This window comes from Lissotriton vulgaris, chromosome 9 (genome assembly GCF_964263255.1).
Source record: "Lissotriton vulgaris chromosome 9, aLisVul1.2, whole genome shotgun sequence".
Classification (NCBI taxonomy): domain Eukaryota; kingdom Metazoa; phylum Chordata; class Amphibia; order Caudata; family Salamandridae; genus Lissotriton; species Lissotriton vulgaris.
This window is the reverse complement of record NC_141697.1, coordinates 878,110,487-878,128,536: the sequence shown is the minus strand read 5'-3', so window position 1 is coordinate 878,128,536 and position 18,050 is coordinate 878,110,487. Positions and strand designations below refer to the sequence as shown.

The 18,050-nt window shown below is 47.8% G+C and overlaps 1 protein-coding gene across 1 annotated transcript in view; it reads left to right on the top strand.

Moving 5' to 3' along the window:
- Positions 1 to 6,830: 6,830 nt before the first annotated feature.
- TGFB1 (transforming growth factor beta 1) overlaps positions 6,831 to 18,050 on the top strand; it is a 156,369-nt gene continuing 145,149 nt past the window's right edge. The window contains 1 exon segment of the mRNA XM_086938626.1: positions 6,831 to 8,233. Within this exon segment, the coding sequence (XP_086794752.1) occupies positions 7,903 to 8,233 (331 nt within the window). The 5' untranslated portion in view covers positions 6,831 to 7,902.

The window sequence follows — 18,050 nt, the reverse complement described above, 5'->3', positions numbered from 1 at the left end:
TTTTCTTTCTGTGGAGGCTGGACGAAGCACAGATTGATTCATCTTAATTATTGTCTATCTTCTGCTTGTGCTATGATTGAGGTACTATTTATTCTTCCTCTCCCACCCGCTTGTCTATGGTTCTTCTTCCCCCTTATGCCCCCCCCCCCCAATGTCTGAGAGTGTCGTCATAGAACTTCCAGATTTTAAAACTGAAATATCTTTAGTTTACACCTCCGACTGTCTGTAATGGTTGCCTCTGCTCACAACAAGGTGATGTTACTCACTATCACCCTACATCATGATTGAGTTCTGAGCATGTTGGCTACTCCTGTTTGGAAAAGGCTTTCAACATTTGTAGCTCCAGAACACTATCGCCACCTGGCTCCATCTCCTTTATCCCCAGCGGGTACAATATATGCTGCTTTTTCACCCACTAGCCTCTCCCTGTCTTAAATGAATGTATTTGTAAATAAAGTAGTCTTCACAGAAGTGTTGTACATACTAACATGCTTCTACATCAAACTAAAAGCATAGATCATAGGTTGGGATATTTGGCAATGTATTGTATTGTAATTGCATTTATATATAACAAGGCTTTGAAGCACTAGAGGGCAATTCAGTGGCAACTCTGCAACGTTCCATACCACGCAATGCTACTTCACACCATTCCACTACAGGCCACAAAATCCCACTCCCTGCCGCACAATACCACTCCCCTCCATGCCACACTATGCCACTCCACTCTGTACCACACAAAGCCACTTCTCTCCACTCCGCACAATGCCACTTCCCTCCACCCCACTCAACTCCAAGCCATACACTTCCACTCCATTCCACGTCACACAACGCCACTCCACTACACACCAGACAATGCTACTCCAAGCCTCTCCATGCCTCACAATGCCATTCTACGCCTCTCCACATAATACCACTTCACGAAATGCCACACTACTCCATCAACTCCACACAATGCCACTCGACTCCACGCCACACAAGTCTACTCTACTTCACTCCACTGCACTCCAATCCAAGCCCCCACTCCACGCCAAACAAGACCACTCCACTTCATGCAACACAGTACCACTCCACTCCACACAATGCCACTCCACGATACACAAGGCCACTCCTCCACTCTACTCCACTTCATGCCACACAGTACCACTCCACACCAGACAAGACCACTCCACTCAACTCCACTTCATGCCACACAGTACCACTCCACTCCACACAATGCCTCTCCACGCCACACAAGACCACTCCACTTCATGACACACCGTAGCACTCCACTCCACGCCACTCCATGATAAACAAAGCCACTCTTCCACTCTACTCCACTTCATGTCACACAGTACCACTCCACTCCACACAATACCACTCCACGATAAACAAGGCCACTCCTCCACTCTACTCCACTTCATGTCACACAGTACCACTCCACGCCACACAAGACCACTCCACTTCATGACACAGAGTACCACTCCATTCCACATAATGCCACTCCACACCACACAAGACCACTCCACTCAACTCCACTTCATGCCACACAGTACCACTCCATTCCACACAATGCACTCCACGCCACACAAGACCACTCCACTTCATGACAAACCGTACCACTCCACACAATGCCACTCCACGATAAACAAGGCCACTGCTCCACTCTACTCCACTTCATGTCACACAGTACCACTCCACTCCACACAATGCCACTCCACGCCACACAAGACCACTCCACTTCATGACACAGAGTACCACTCCACTCCACATAATGCCACTCCACGCCACACAAGACCACTCCACTCAACTCCACATCATGCCACACAGTACCACTCAACTCCACACAATGCCACTCCACGCCACACAAGACCACTTTACTTCATGACACACCGTACCACTCCACACAATGCCACTCCACGATAAACAAGTCCACTCCTCCACTCTACTCCACTTCATGCCACACAGTACCACTCCACGCAATGCCACTCCATGCCACACAAGACCACTCCACTCTACTCCACTTCATGCCACAGTACCACTCCACTCCACACAATGCCACACATGACCACTCCACTTCATGCCCCACAGTACCACTCCACTCCACACAATACCACTCCACGATAAACAAGGCCACTCCTCCACTCTACTCCACTTCATGTGACACAGTGCCACTCCACGCCACACAAAACCACTCCACTTCATGACACAGAGTACCACTCCATTCCACATAATGCCACTCCACACCACACAAGACCACTCCACTCAACTCCACTTCATGCCACACAGTACCACTCCATTCCACACAATGCACTCCACACCACACAAGACCACTCCACTTCATGACAAACCGTACCACTCCACACAATGCCACTCCACGATAAACAAGGCCACTGCTCCACTCTACTCCACTTCATGTCACACAGTACCACTCCACTCCACACAATGCCACTCCACGCCACACAAGACCACTCCACTTCATGACACAGAGTACCACTCCATTCCACAAAATGCCACTCCACACCACACAAGACCACTCCACTCAACTCCACTTCATGCCACACAGTTCCACTCCATTCCACACAATGCACTCCACGCCACACAAGACCACTCCACTTCATGACAAACCGTACCACTCCACACAATGCCACTCCACGATAAACAAGGCCACTGCTCCACTCTACTCCACTTCATGTCACACAGTACCACTCCACTCCACACAATGCCACTCCACGCCACACAAGACCACTCCACTTCATGACACAGAGTACCACTCCACTCCACATAATGCCACTCCACGCCACACAAGACCACTCCACTCAACTCCACTTCATGCTACACAGTACCACTCAACTCCACACAATGCCACTCCATGCCAAACACAAGACCACTCCACTTCATGACACACCGTACCACTCCACACAATGCCACTCCACGATAAACAAGTCCACTCCTCCACTCTACTCCACTTCATGCCACACAGTACCACTCCACGCAATGCCACTCCATGCCACACAAGACCACTCCACTCTACTCCACTTCATGCCACAGTACCACTCCACTCCACACAATGCCACACATGACCACTCCACTTCATGCCCCACAGTACCACTCCACTCCACACAATGCCACTCCACGATACACAAGGCCACTCCTCCACTCTACTCCACTTCATGTCACACAGTACCACTCCACTCCACACAATGCCACTCCACGCCACACAAGACCACTCCACTTCATGACACAGAGTACCACTCCACTCCACATAATGCCACTCCACGCCACACAAGACCACTCCACTCAACTCCACATCATGCCACACAGTACCACTCAACTCCACACAATGCCACTCCATGCCAAACACAAGACCACTCCACTTCATGACACACCGTACCACTCCACACAATGCCACTCCACGATAAACAAGTCCACTCCTCCACTCTACTCCACTTCATGCCACACAGTACCACTCCACGCAATGCCACTCCATGCCACACAAGACCACTCCACTCTACTCCACTTCATGCCACAGTACCACTCCACTCCACACAATGCCACACATGACCACTCCACTTCATGCCCCACAGTACCACTCCACGCAATGCCACTCCATGCCACACAAGACCACTCCACTCTACTCCACTTCATGCCACAGTACCACTCCACTCCACACAATGCCACACATGACCACTCCACTTCATGCCCCACAGTACCACTCCACTCCACACAATGCCACTCCAATTCACCACATGGCCACTCCACTTCATGCCACACAGTACCACTCCACTCCACACAATGCCATTCCACTCCTCTCCACTCCATGCCACTCCACTCCATTACACTCAACACAATGCCACTACACACCACACAATTCCACACCACGCCACACAATGCCACTCCATTCCACCCCACACAATGTCACTCCACGCCACCCTATACAATGCACTCCACTCCACACAATGTCTCTCCACTCTACTACACTCTAGACAACCCTAGCCCACTCCACTCAATTATAATTGTATTCATGTAGTACTTACTACCCCCACAGAGGCATTAAAGTGCTTTGTGGCATGCACTCCACTCCACGGCAAACAATGTCAATCACCTCCACTTAACACAATGCCACACCACATAATGTCCCTCCATGCCTCACAGTGCAATCCATGCCACAAAACCCCACTCTATGGCACACAATGCTATTCCACTCCACGACACGCCATGACACTCCTCTAAAGCCAATAGACCTCACATAGGCGAGACCTCTTTGCTTTGCCAATGTTTGTTTTCACCAGGCGCTCACGCCTCCGCCTTATCTACTTCCGCCGTGTGCGCAAGCCAGCATCTTCTGACTTCCACTAGCGATTTCCTGCCCTGCTTCTTCGCACTGTTAATTTTTAACATACTGAAATATTTGTCCCCCCCTCCGGTGCTTCGGGGCACGCCCATCCCCCCTCGAGGTTGAAAGTTGATAGTAAAATATATAACCGGGAACAGGTTGTTACGGGAGCGGGGTCGAGGCAAAGACAGCCTGTGACATATGTGCGTCAAGGAGGGATTATGCTTCTGAGGGGGGAGAGAACAGGAAGGAGGGAGGCCGCGAAGTGGGGGAGGGAAGTCGCGGAGATATGGAAGAGAAGTGTGGAGTGAGAGAACCGAAAGCGGACGGGAGTGGAGGAACACAAAGAAATCCATACACTTTAATTACACGTAAAGGGATTTTGAAAGATCATAAAACCTGCACAAAGCAGGCTAAATTTAGGCACTGTGCAAACTTGCATGTGGGGACCTTATAATACGCCCTCGGTGAATATAGCAGAGAAGAGCATAAAGGAGAAAGAACCAGGCAGGGTAAGAAAGAAGGCATGAAGTGAGCGGAGACTAATGGGAGAAGTGTGTTTGTGTGTGTGTGTGGGGGGGGGGGGGGTGAGAGCAGTAAGGAAGAGTTATGGGGGAAAGAAGATGGACATTAAAAAGTTAAAGGGAGGGTGGATATAGGCGAGGGGGCGAAAACGAAGAGAAAGAAGGCAGCGAGAGCGTAGAGAGATTTGTGGAAATTTAGAAGAGAAATGGGGGTTAAGGGAGGAAGAAGAGTTAAAGAGATAAGAGGAACAGAAAATAAAGGGAGGGAGAGGCGGGGATAGAAGAAGGAGGGAGCAGCATCAGGGGGAAAGTAGGCAAAGAGTGGGAGGAAAGAGGTAGAATTGAGGGAAATAAAGAGGCAGGAAGTGTCAGGGTTGAGAAGGCAAAAAGGGGCAATACAGAAGAGAAATATGGAAAGGCGAAAGTAGGAGAAGGTAGACGAGGAAAAGGGCAAACAGAGAGGGCAAGGAGAGACGAGAGAATGGGGAGAGTGAAGGAGCGAATAGGAGGAGAGTTAAGAGAGTGAGGGGATTGGATTTAAACAAGAACGAGATTTGGTTAAGAAATAAAGCAGGCAGAGAAACTGGAGAAGACGTGGACAGGGAAGCAGGGGGTGCATGTGTACAAGAAACAAAACAGAGAAGAGTAGCAGAAGACTGGTGGAGCGATAGAGAAAAGAAATGGGTGATAAAACAGTTAATTCAGCGAAGATAGACATGGAGATAAATTAGCAGAATAATACAAGGGACATGTTTGAGAGAAAAAGAGGACGGGGTAAAGGAAAGAGAGGAAATGAGAAGAAAGGGAGGAAGGAGCTCAGACATAGATAAAGGAAGTATCAGAGTGAAAAGGGTGGTGCGAGGGTCAAAAGGAAGCAGGTGTCTAGAGAAAGAGAGAGGGAAGGGGAAGAGAAGAGAGAAGCGGAGACAAAGAAATATGTGAGAGAGAAAGATCAGAGAGAGAGATAATAGACATAGTGAAAAGAGGAGGCTAGGAAGCAAAAAGATCAGACAAGTGTGAGATTAGGGTGGCAGGGCTAGAGAGGAGATAGTAGACACGAAAGGGGAGGGGGCTCATTCACTAGTCCTTTCTACCGCCCGTGCAAATCTTTTCCCCATATTAAAAGTGACGCACTGGCGGCACAGGGTGCGAAGTAAGGGAGAGTTAAAAGACAATAAAATACAAGAGAAATGATAGTAAGAATTCAAAATCGTCTATGTGACTATACAAGAGAATGGCCGGAGAGATAAAATGGAAAACACTGGCAAATAAAATTGAGGAAAGACTGTAACTTAAGGCAAGGTACACGCGAGAAAACGAATGACAGGTGGGAAAGGGCGAGGGACGACATTAAAGAACGGATTGGAAAAGAATAAAGAAACTAAATATAGAGAGGGAGAGAGAAAGGAAGAGAAATAGAGAAATGCATACATTGAGAGAAGGTGAAAACGTCTGTAGGGAAAGTGTGCTAAAGCGAAAACGACTCGGTGATGGATAGCTAGACAGGTAGATAGACAGATAAAAAGGTAGATCTACAGATAGACGTGTGGATAGATGGATGGATGGATGGATGGATGGATGGATGGATGGATGGATGGATGGATGGATGGATGGATGGATGATGGATGGAGGGCGATGGAGTGAGGGAGATAGATGGATAGATTAATTAGATTGATAGACAGACAGACAGATAGATAGATAGATAGATAGATAGATAGATAGATAGATAGATAGATAGATAGATAGATAGATAGATAGGAAGGTAGGTAGGTAGGTAGGTAGGTAGCCCGGGGGCAGAGGGAGTCCACCTGCAGCAGCGCGCCTCCGCACTCACTGACAGTGCTGTAGTAGCTGGCCGGCTGCGGTGCACTCTGCAGCGTTTCACACATTGCCCCCGCACTTCCTGGGTGGAGCTCGGCCCCGGAGTGGGGAGGAGGGGGAGAGGCGAAGAATAACTTAAACTCTGCTGCGGAGTGTGTGCAGGCGGCAGTGGCGGGGTGCGTGTAGCAGCAGGCAGGACCGGCGCCTGGGGCTCTGCAAATTACAGCTTCTTGCACGACTCCTCCAGCGGGGGAAGGAGTCTGTGTGTCCCGGGCCGCGGAAAGCGGTCTCTCCACCCTCCATCTGCACAGACCCTCTGTGCTCACCTTCTACCAGAGGCTCAACTTTACCAGACCCCCCCGGGGTGCGCCCATCGGAGCATGAACAGACCCGGAAATGCCCCCACCTGCCCCCCACGGACTCACAGAAACAGGCTGTGGCGCTGTTAGACAGCTCCACCGGCCGTTCAACGCGGTCTTCAGCAACTATTGACCGGGTCCGCTCGCGGCGCTGTTCACCAGACTCTGTTGCCTCAAGTGGGGGCGCTGAAACTGACAGGAGACCGCGGACATACAGGACGTCTCGAGGCGAGGGATATGCAAAAGGGTCACACACACTTGCCTTCTTGTTGACGCCCCAGCCCAGGATGCCCTCCATGTGACGTCCCATGAGTAACCCGATAGAATCGATTCACTTTATATTTTGTTACTGTTTGTTCTTTTTTAGTTTGCTGCCCCAGAAGTCGAACAGATTTTAGAGATTGTTCTGGTTGGTGTTTTAGCCTCCTTGGGCTGAGGTGCTGCAGAGCTTCTTGGGTTGGGGTTGCCATTGCAGGACACTGTTATTCTTGGCTTTGGTGGACTAAAGTGTATTTGATCATCTTAGGCTTCCGTAGATTTAGTGGTTTCGCGTTTTGCACTTGATTAGCCAACCCGAGGGTGTTGGGCCTGTTCGTTGTAGACGGTTAGACAGTACTTAGATAATCTACCTTGTGCATGACCGGTTCGACAGTCACAGACGTTGAGTGTCAGGAGCAGGCACGTGGTGGGTGTGGACAGTTGTAGACAGGCATTGGGCTTGGTGGACTTGACCTGTTAGTCCTCCATGTTGAGTGCGATGGGCTTAAGGTGTCACTTTTAGACACTGCGCGTGCTTCATTCAGTGACATTGACCTTGCGGTGACTGACAGACACCCCTCGTGCGGGGCTTCCACCAGCCACCGACAGACGCCCCGCCGGAGCTGGCATGGCGGTCTCCCGGGCGCTGCTGCTGCTCCTGTTGCTCTTGCATTGCCTCTCGGTGGCCCTGGCGCTCTCCACCTGCCAGACCGTGGACATGGAGATGGTGAAACGGAAGCGCATCGAAGCCATCCGCGGACAGATCCTCAGCAAGCTGAAGCTGGACAAGCCCCCCGAGGTGGAGGACGACGTCGCCCCGGTGCCCGAGGAAGTCATGGTGCTTTACAACAGCACCCTGGAGCTTATCCAGGAGACGCAGACCCCCCAAACCCACGAGACCCCCGAGGACGAGTACTTCGCCAAGGAGGTTCAGAAGTTCAACATGATCGAGGATAAAGGTGAGATCTCCTCTGTATTCAACTAGCCATTCATTCATATAGCACTAAACTGCGATTTCTAAGTGTTCCTAATAAGGACATATGAGTAATGGGAGTATAGATGTTGCATGATATGCCCAGGATCACACTGAGCGATCAAGTGGGATCCCAAGGATTCAAATGCAAATCCTTCATTTCCACTGCCGATGATTTAGATACTGTTCGTCCTTGATCCGTGCAATCTAGACCTTGAGTTTTCACATAGCGCCTAGGGGCAACTTGATTTTTCGTATAGGCTCTATAACGAACTTCCACTTGCTTCGACACTCGGCGCGTGTGCTGTAGTATCCCCCTACCTTCATTCTCTCTTTTTTATCAGCGACCTCTGGGTTGGTGTGTGTGTGTGGGGGGGGGGGGGGGGGGGGGCGAGTCATGGCACTTTGCTCTTCTAGCAGCACACGGGCATTAAAAGCCACATTGCTCCCGCCAACCCTCCCGGAGCAGTGACATGCCCTGCTTTGGAAACTAAAAATAAACACAGCGTTGTTTCTCCAGAGGTAGAAAACTCTTCGCGACATGCGACTGAAGGGGGCAATATTTGAGATGGGGCGAGTACAGCAACACAGGTAGTTGTTTCATCACCGAATGTCAACGGGCACGCGGTTTTTGCTACCGAAATGGGGCACAAGTGCACTATATATGAACAAATAAAGTTTGTGTTAGGGAGACCGCGTGGCGGTGGGTTCATATATATATATATAGATGAACCAGGCAGCGGTCTAGTTTACCAAGCATCGTGAATGTGCCAATTTCGATGAAAAAATAAAATGACAACGAAACATACATTTCCGGTGGGGATGATCTGCCCAGGGTTCTGGGCTTGCTGTGTGCCCAGAGCTGCCACCGCTGAGGGGTGTTTCTGAGCTGTGCTGTCGCCTCCCCAAAGTTATGATAGATAGAAGTTCCTACCTGGCTGTCTCGGCGCGGTCACAAACCTCTCATTTGTAGCGAGGGTCTCTAAACACCGAGATACTCCTGCAGCTTGAACTTTCCACGGAAATTCATTGAACTGGATGGGTGTATTTTATAGACTCTCATCTGACTAGTAATGGAATCACAACGTTGGAATGAGGCCTGCTTGAATGCTCTGTGGGAGTGCAGTAATCAGTGCTTAATTTGTTTCAAAGATAATAAAATAAAAATAAGTGCAGTGTCCAAAGATTTTCTCACCAGTCTTTTTCTGGTGCTGCGGACTGCCAGGGATGCTAAATACCACGGCTGCCTAGTTTTGATTCCAAACTCATGCCTCTTCCATCAACCTGCACACCCTACCTCTTAGTCTCACTCTTGTACCTGCTTTTCATAACAGCTTTGTCTCTTTTTCATAGTTTTAAAAGCTTTCTCTTTCTTCCTCTTCTGCCTTCTGCTCATTACTAAGGCCCTGATTACGAGTCTGGTAGTCCATGGACCGCCAGGCTAGCGGGGTGGGGCGGTTTCCCAAACGCCCTATCAGGAGTCCGGCGGTCGGACCTCCACAGACCCATCGCAGCCATTCCCTGGCAGTGTAGAGGCATCCATATGCTTGTCGTGACCGCCGCAGTCCCGCCAAGCATATTAGTGATTCCCTGCTGCCGGGGCTGTGGTGGTCCAACCGCCCGACTCCTAATAGGGCATTCAGGAGACTGCAGTTACCCCTCGAGTCTGGCGGTCCGTGTACCACCAGACTTATAATCGGTGCCTTAGTGTTAACTCCTTTGCTGCGTCGAACGTTCAGCACCCAGTGCTGAACGTTCGAATAACGAGCGCTGGCCCGTCGGCCAACGGTTGTTCGCAGCACTGGGGAGGTAGCGTTGCCGTCGGCCGACGGCAGCGCTTAAGGGGCCAAAGCCTAATGATTAACATATTTTCCGGTCCCTTATAACAAGTGCCCACCACTTGCAACCACCATCTCAAGCTAAGCTCCAAAAAATCTATTATGCGGAGCAAGGGAACATGTAACCCCATTAATCTGCCTAAAGCAGTAGAGGGGTATCAGGTGAAATAATTAGCACAAGCGTCCCTGGTTTTATTATGTTATTTGAGTGCGCTGTTTAGCGCCCACAGTGCCCCTGTGAATTTACTTTGCAGCACTGTATTCGCCATCCGTTGTATCACTAAGAGATTGTAGCTTAAGGGGTTGGAGAAGGTAGGACTCTGATCCCTAATGGTAATTGAAGGAGGGTATGGTTCCTTTTGTATATAATTATTTCATACTTTAAATCTACTAAAATTCCATTGAGACCTATTGGGTGTCATGGGCACTTTTCAGTTGTACCAGGGTTTCAAAACTATAGAAACGCAGCATAGCATCAGAATAAATAATGCCATAAGCATAGCATGGTATAAGGAGCTTATTATGTGAGTTTGTGATGGAACCCAAGAAGTTTAGCAAGTATGTGCCTGTCTAGAGATACTGCCTTGTGGTGTTGGGGTTCAGCCATCAGCTCACAAGGTGAAAGCCGGTTCCATAACCACACGTTGAGGGTAGGGTAGCGTGTTGTTTCATAGTGATGTCTAGAATCTGGGAAGTGGTCTGCTCCCCTTTGGAGACGCGGAGTGGTCCTGACATTGCTGTCTTGGCGGTTTAAAGTGTTCCACTAATTCTGCGCCTTCATGGTCTTCATGAAGGTAGAAATGCTGGGCCACGCTCTCAGTGGTGGCTTTCGACTTTGAAGAAAGCTGTCTTCTGTGTTGCTTCGGCTGTTATAGGTGCACATTTGTCTGAAAAGAGTGGTAATGGAAAGGCGCCGACTACAAAAGGCACTGCATTGCCATCACAATACAGGTTGTGTGCTATAAAACACAATGGGCAAGTGGTGAAGACTTTCCAGAGCTTGTCACCACATCACCAGCGGCGGGCCTGAAGAAGGCTTCTCTGGTGAACATTAGATTCTTGACTTGCATACACAGCTTCTTCTAGATATTAATTCAGTCGTTAAACGTGACAGTAGGCGAAATTACACATGGCCTCTTCTAGATGTGGTTACTGGCATATGTTGTTAGATCTAGTGTTAGCCAAAACATTTTGATTTTACTTCAATTTAATGTATAATTTACTTATGCAGGCTTTCCGCCAGCTCTCTTCGTCCATTGGTCTGTTATTGCCTCATTCACATTTTCCTTCTAATCCCTGTAGCATAGGGCAATGGGCCAGCCTCACTTCCGCCTTTGGCTAACTCGACTGTGAGCAACAGCATTCTATCCTTCCACCAGGAGCACATCCGCACACAAAGTAGTTCCATTCAGTGCCAGGGAGCACATCCGCACATAGTTCCATTCAGTGCCAGGAAGTACTATGACGCTGATTGCTTTTTGAGGCTTAAGAGCATATTTGTGCTTTAACCAATATTATTTTAGAGTAACGAAGATACAACAATGATGTTCTGCAAAATACATAGCAAAAGAAAACAAGCCTTGACAAAGCCAAAATGCAGTCATCTAACACCAGACCTTTTTGCTTTGCATATGCTTGTTTTAGCGTGCAACGAACTGCCATGTGGACAAATGAATTGCTTCCAGTTGTATACCAGGATTATTTAGTGATGCCTGGTGGTATCTATTGGCTCCCGTTGAAGCTTTGTAACCCATAAGAAGAGATGGGTTTGTGTTTTATTTCTATGTTGTACACATATATAGTCCTGACCCCATATACCATAACGGGTTCCAGTTGACGTCACGTGCAACAGGTTACTTTGAATTCCCAGGAGGGCAAGCAGCACGTGACGTGAAGCGCATTCGCTACTCATACAATATGAGCCTCGAACTGAGGCGCCCCTTCTTGCAGGTTTCGCTTTCAGACTGCGTCTCGTGCACACCGCCCTCCTGTAAGGTCTGAAGTGATATAATTACCTGTGCTCTCTTATTACTGTCATGTTTGTGACATGCTTATTATGAGTCGCTTGGTGCGTCACCATCCGCCCTGTCACGCATGCGCGCTTTTCAGCCCTGAAAGCGCCCCGCAGACGTATAATGTGGAGGCGGGCGCGGGGTGGGGTCCCGGGGAACAGCCTAACCCAGTCCCGGGGCCCAGAAAATTATAATTTGTGGAGCGTGCAGGGACGCAGCTCGGGTGTGTTGCTTATGCGAACACTCGAGGTGAAAGAAGCCTGGCAGCGCGCCTGTTCCGACTTGTTGGTACAGAAGCAATAACCTTTTTGGTAGTAGGCCAAAAAGCTTTGATGGTATTTTTTTCACGTACCTTTTCCAAACACAAAAATCATTAAAACCTATAGTTTTCTTAGGAGAATGGAAGGCTGAGAGTTTTTCTAGGAATCCGTCGAACCCGGCCCCTGGGGCTTTGAGCTGATGCGTTATCACCAAATGGGGCCAATTATCAATTTCTCCCCACAAGGAGGTGCTAGCCGATGGATAGAGAACTAGTTAGGCGAGCCATTAAGACTCGAGCCAGGGGTCTGGCTTTAGCGCAGCTCGTGGTCTTCTTGGACCCTCGATCCCCAAAGCAGCCAAGCTTTCATGTGTCTTCAGCCTGCCACTCACGCTGTAACGTCCTGCGTCAAGTTGAAATGCAGACGTGAACCTTTGTTGTGAAACAGGAGAATAAGGCATCCATCAGGTGGCTAAACAGAAACTGTACAATGTGAAACCACAAAACTGGTCTCAGTCCCGTCTTCCCTGCTAGACCAAGTTGTGTGGTCGTAGGCCAATGTTTTAATTCATAGAGGCTCCTTTTTCTGCATCATCAAATATCTCTTGTGTTTGATTTAACCCTTTGTATGCTGATGACGGAACCGCTCCGTCATCAGCTGCGGTGGCACTGTGCTGATGACGGAGCGGTTCCGTCATGGCCCTGCCGCCATACCTGCGCGGCGTGGATTCCGCGCCTGCGCTGGGCGTTCTATTGAGCAGGCGGGGCCATGACGGAACCGCTCCGTCATGAGCACAGCCCAACCACGGCTGATGACGGAGCGGTTCCGTCACCAGCATGCGGCCGCCCCGCCCCCTTAGCACTGCGGCGGAATAGCCGCCGCAGTGAAGGGGTTAATAGACTACAATGTTGCTCCATTTAAAATAAGAATCAAGGCCACATGTAGGAAGCGTATGTCAACAGACAGGCACAGCGCTCTGCTGAATTTTGGCACTATAGAAATACCAAATGCAAAAAGAACAATTGATGGATGGAATGCTGAACAATGTCAAACATTAACCCCCAGTACAGATATCTGGGCTCAAATCCATCGTTTTTTTTGCTCCCCATGCCATTCCAGTTTGTTCCCAGCCATATGCAAATCAGTCTTGACCCTGCTCCCCATGGGAACAGTCCAGGTCGAACTGCCAGGCCAGATTCTCCCTGGACCGAAAACAATCATATTGGGACCGGTTTCGGAGGTATAAACCCTCATCAACCATGCTAGCTTGACTCCAGTGGCACAGAGAGCATAGGGACCCATGCCTGGGCATACCCGTCCAACTCGGGGTGGTAAATGCAAAAAGAACAATTTATGGATGGAATGTTGAACAATGTCAAACATTCACCCCAGTACAGAGATCTGGGCCCATTGTTTTTTTTGCTCACCATGGCTGATTTGCATGTGGCTGGGTCTAAACTGGGGTGGCATGGTGAGCAATAGTCCATCATTTGTGTCGTCCATCATTTGTGTGTCTTTTGCTTTCTCGCCCTAAGTGCGCTGGGTATGCCCAGAGATGTGGGTCCCGGGCTCACTATACCACTGGATTAAAGCTAGCCTGGCTGTTTAGGGGTGATACCCTGAAACCAGTCCAAAAATGTTTCCTTCTGGTCAGGGAGGATTGGCAGTTCGGGTTGGACTGTTCCCCTGAGGAGCAAGGTAAAGACTGATTTGCATATGGCTCGGTCCAACTGGGGTGGCATGGTGAGCAAAAGAAGATGGATTTAACCCAGATCTCTTGACTGGAGGTAAATGTTTGATTTGATCCGCAATCCGTCCAACATTTCTGTGTCTTTTGATAGGAATACCATAGACATAAAAACATACTAGCCTTTTAGTTCACAGATGGCATTATTGTCAGGTGGGGGGCATGAATGTTTCTAACTATGATGAGAAAAAAATAACTTTAAAAAAAATGTTTATCAATGCAGTGATATAATCTGATATACTAAGGTGAAATACTCTTGCATATTAAAGAAACTCTTTTTTGAATTTTGAAAAGGCGTTATTATAGTTTTTCATAACGTTTGTTGCACGATTTACATAGCAAACATTTTCAGGACTCCGCTTGTCCGTGAGCCCTTAGAGCAAAACCAGACCCTCAGCTCTTTCTGAGCTCTACTTGTTAAAATGCTGGCTCACCCATTCCTATGGATTTCCATTAAGTAGCTGTGAATTATGATCATATAAGCCATCAAGTGTTCTAGGTTACACGTAAGCTGATTGAGTCATATGTTGGAAATGAGAAAAAAATACTTTTGTATCCCATAATTTGTGTGTGAGGGTGTGGCCGCAGAAAGGAGGCGGAGTCACAAGAGACAGTCATAAAAAGAGGAGTCTTATCATTAATTTACACATTTAACTTTAAAAGCTATGCCACTAAGAAATTGCAACACATCAAATGTGAATGTAAGTGTGTTCTGGCTTACTTGGTTGGGCACAAATGGGCAACATTTTAAAATATGTTATGGTGGTTAAGGCACCTGCTGCAGAGATCTTTGTATGGCCAGCAATTTTCAGCCGATAATATTAACGGTAAGATACCTCTAGCCGTTTAAAAGCTACAATAGTTCCAGTATTGCACTGTGAGCTGTGAACCAGTATTACAGAGATGCACGAAAACTTCAAGGCAAAGGTTTAAAACCTTTTTTCTTAAGCCTTCCATTATTCTAAGGTTGCTAAAATGGGTTGCTTGGGGTTTTAATAAAATCTTTTTTGTTCAGATAACCTAAACCATTACGTTAACATTTTAAATCCTGACTTTGGGTTTCTCCAGACCAAGCACTCTTAAAGTATAAAGTCTTCCAGACTCCTATCCTGTGTAACTCCTATTGTATTATGTAAATATCCTGTACATGACTTTACACGCTTATATGAATGATTGTCTCTGTATAATATGTGTGTGTGATACAAATCACGTTGATACCTGCAATGGAAGGAGTAGCGCTATAAAATAAATGATATAAAAATAATTAGTAGGTGCTATGCAAATCCATATTTGTATAATTTTTCATACGATACATGTACCATACTTACAGGACATGCATATCTGTTATGTAAAAGGGTTGAACAATGTCAAAAACCTTCCTCTAAATCATGCTTCCTTTTAAGTACTTGAGAAGTGATAACAAGTAGAGTGGCTTTGTTACCCTCCATTGCGTTTGCAACTAGGTGAGAGGCTGCAGGAAGCACCCAGGCAGGATAAGACTTTAACAAAAAGAGAGCTGATGGCCCTTTATGTGAGGGCTTTGTGTTGGGACCTGCTTGAAGTTAAAATAAGAAATCCCTCTCACAAATTCAGCATATTACACTGGGGCCAGCCAGGATCTTGAGTCCGGCTCAATAACAGCTGCTGGATCTGGGATTCGACTGGATTCCCCTCATTTCCTGATGGCTCCTGTATTTAGTCAGGATTTACGATTTGGGAATCAGATTTTGCTACTAAATACATATTTATTTGTACATACACTTTACTGACATTGCTAATTGCAATTGTTATCTATATCAAGACATGACTCATAATTTGATAGTGATTTAGTAGATGCCACCAGAACCCCGGATAATGCAAAAAGAACAGATGATGGACAAAATGCTGAGCAAATCATACATTCACCCCAGTCACAGATCTGGGTTGAATTCATTGTTTTTTTTGCACACCATGTTATTCCAGTTTAGACCCAGCCATATGCAAATCATTCTTGATCCTGCTCCCTATGGGAACAGTCTAACCCGAACTGCCAGGTCAGGTCCTCCCTGGACCAGAAACAAGCATCCTGGGATCGGTTTCGGGGAATCATCCCTCATCAGCCAGGCTAGCTTGAATCTGGTAGCGTAGCAAGCACAGGACCCACGCCTGGGCATACCCTTCCCACTTAGGGCCCAATTCCGATCTGGGTTGGAAAGCTCTCCGACCAAGCCGGATTCGGTGTGTTTTCCGACCAAGCCGGACTCCTGCAGTCTGACCGAGAGAGTACGATGCAGCCTCATGCTGCCGAACTCGGTTCGGTCGGACTCCCATAGAAGTCAACAGGAGTCGGTCGTACGACTCGTACATGGGCTCCCATTGACTGAATGGGCACGTCTCACACAAAGGCGCCCCCTACAGGGGGCACACGTTGGTGCCATCCTCACCGTACATGCCTGTGTTGGGGAGACCCTCGGGTCTCCCCCTGTGTCCGAGTCATAAGGCTGTGGGTGACAGGAGGTCCGACGCGAACCCCAAAGGCAACTTCCCGGACGTTTTTTGAGCCTGAAACTTCGGTTTGCACCAGCTGTCCGACGCATGCATTGTACTGGCTTGGTCGTAAATTGCATCCATTGCACGGCATAGTTTGCTTACGGGCGAGACGTACGGAGCGGTTCGGACCCGGAAACGATTCGGTCGGTGAATTTCACGTTGCTCGCATCGTACTTGCTCGCTCGTACAGCTGTAAGAGTCAGGCGGAAAACGGGCTTACGGCTCATACTTTTTCCGTCCGGATCAAGTTCGGTGTCCTTCCGAGCGAGATAGGAATGGGGCCCTTAGGGTGACAAATGCAAAAAGAACAGGTTATGAGCGGAATGCTGAACAAATCACGCATTCATCCAACAGTCACAGATCTAGCTTGAATATGTTGGTGTGTCCTTTGCCAGAACACAAGTTGGCAATATGGGAACATACTAACCAGTTGTGTTCCATTGTGTTTATTTTTTTTATGACATGATGGTATTTTTTATTTTTTTTAATAGTTCAGCAATGGGTAACAATCAATTTACAGTCATGGCATAAAGATGTAAATTATATGTTTTAAAACAGTACCTAAACTTTTTGAAATTAATATCTGTAATTGTGAGATATATTTATACTTTCAACTCTTGGGCCCAGGCTGGCACAGACCCAGAGGAGTCAATCATGACAGTTCTGTCTAGTTGAGATAGTTTTGTATGGCGCTCCTTCTGTATTAATATTTCTCAGATCTATATTGTACAGTGATGCAGCACTCACTATGCACTAAGCTGTTTCTTGGAGCTTGAATAATGTTACTCTTACCCACAGTGCTTTAAGTGGGATAAAAAAAACATGGGTGCGGGGTACTCTAAAAGTGGCATGGTCAAATATTGGAGCAGTCCTTTCAAGGGGGAGTGGCCTGTTTAATTAAGGGCATGGCTTAAAATGTAAATTAAAGACCTGTGATTTACATAGTGTGCCGCTTGAGGAGTTTATGGGTTCCTTTGCGAATTTCCTGGTTTTGCATCAAGATGACTGTACGCTTAAAACAAGACAGATCTATTGGCTCTGACAATTCTTATTAGCAGTATTAAGTAATTGAGTAACGACAATATTTTGTTGTGAATAATTCGAACTGAAAGTTTCCATTCTCAAAATATGAAACTGTGAATTAAACATTTCCAATATTTGTCGAAGGGATAGTGGTCTTAGGAGTTCCCTAAACCCTCCTATTGTCTCCTCCACACCACTTTACTCTGCTGTTACTTACTCTGGTCAGTGCTTAATTTGTAAAAAATGAAGTGCCAGGGCCCTTCTCAGAAGGCCACTGCAGGCTGCACCACCCATACCCAGATCAGCACTGCCAAAGGCAGGTGCAACATTCATCGCACTCCTACAAGTGCGACAATTCAGACTATTTCAGGCCACACAAAGCTGTAATAAAGGC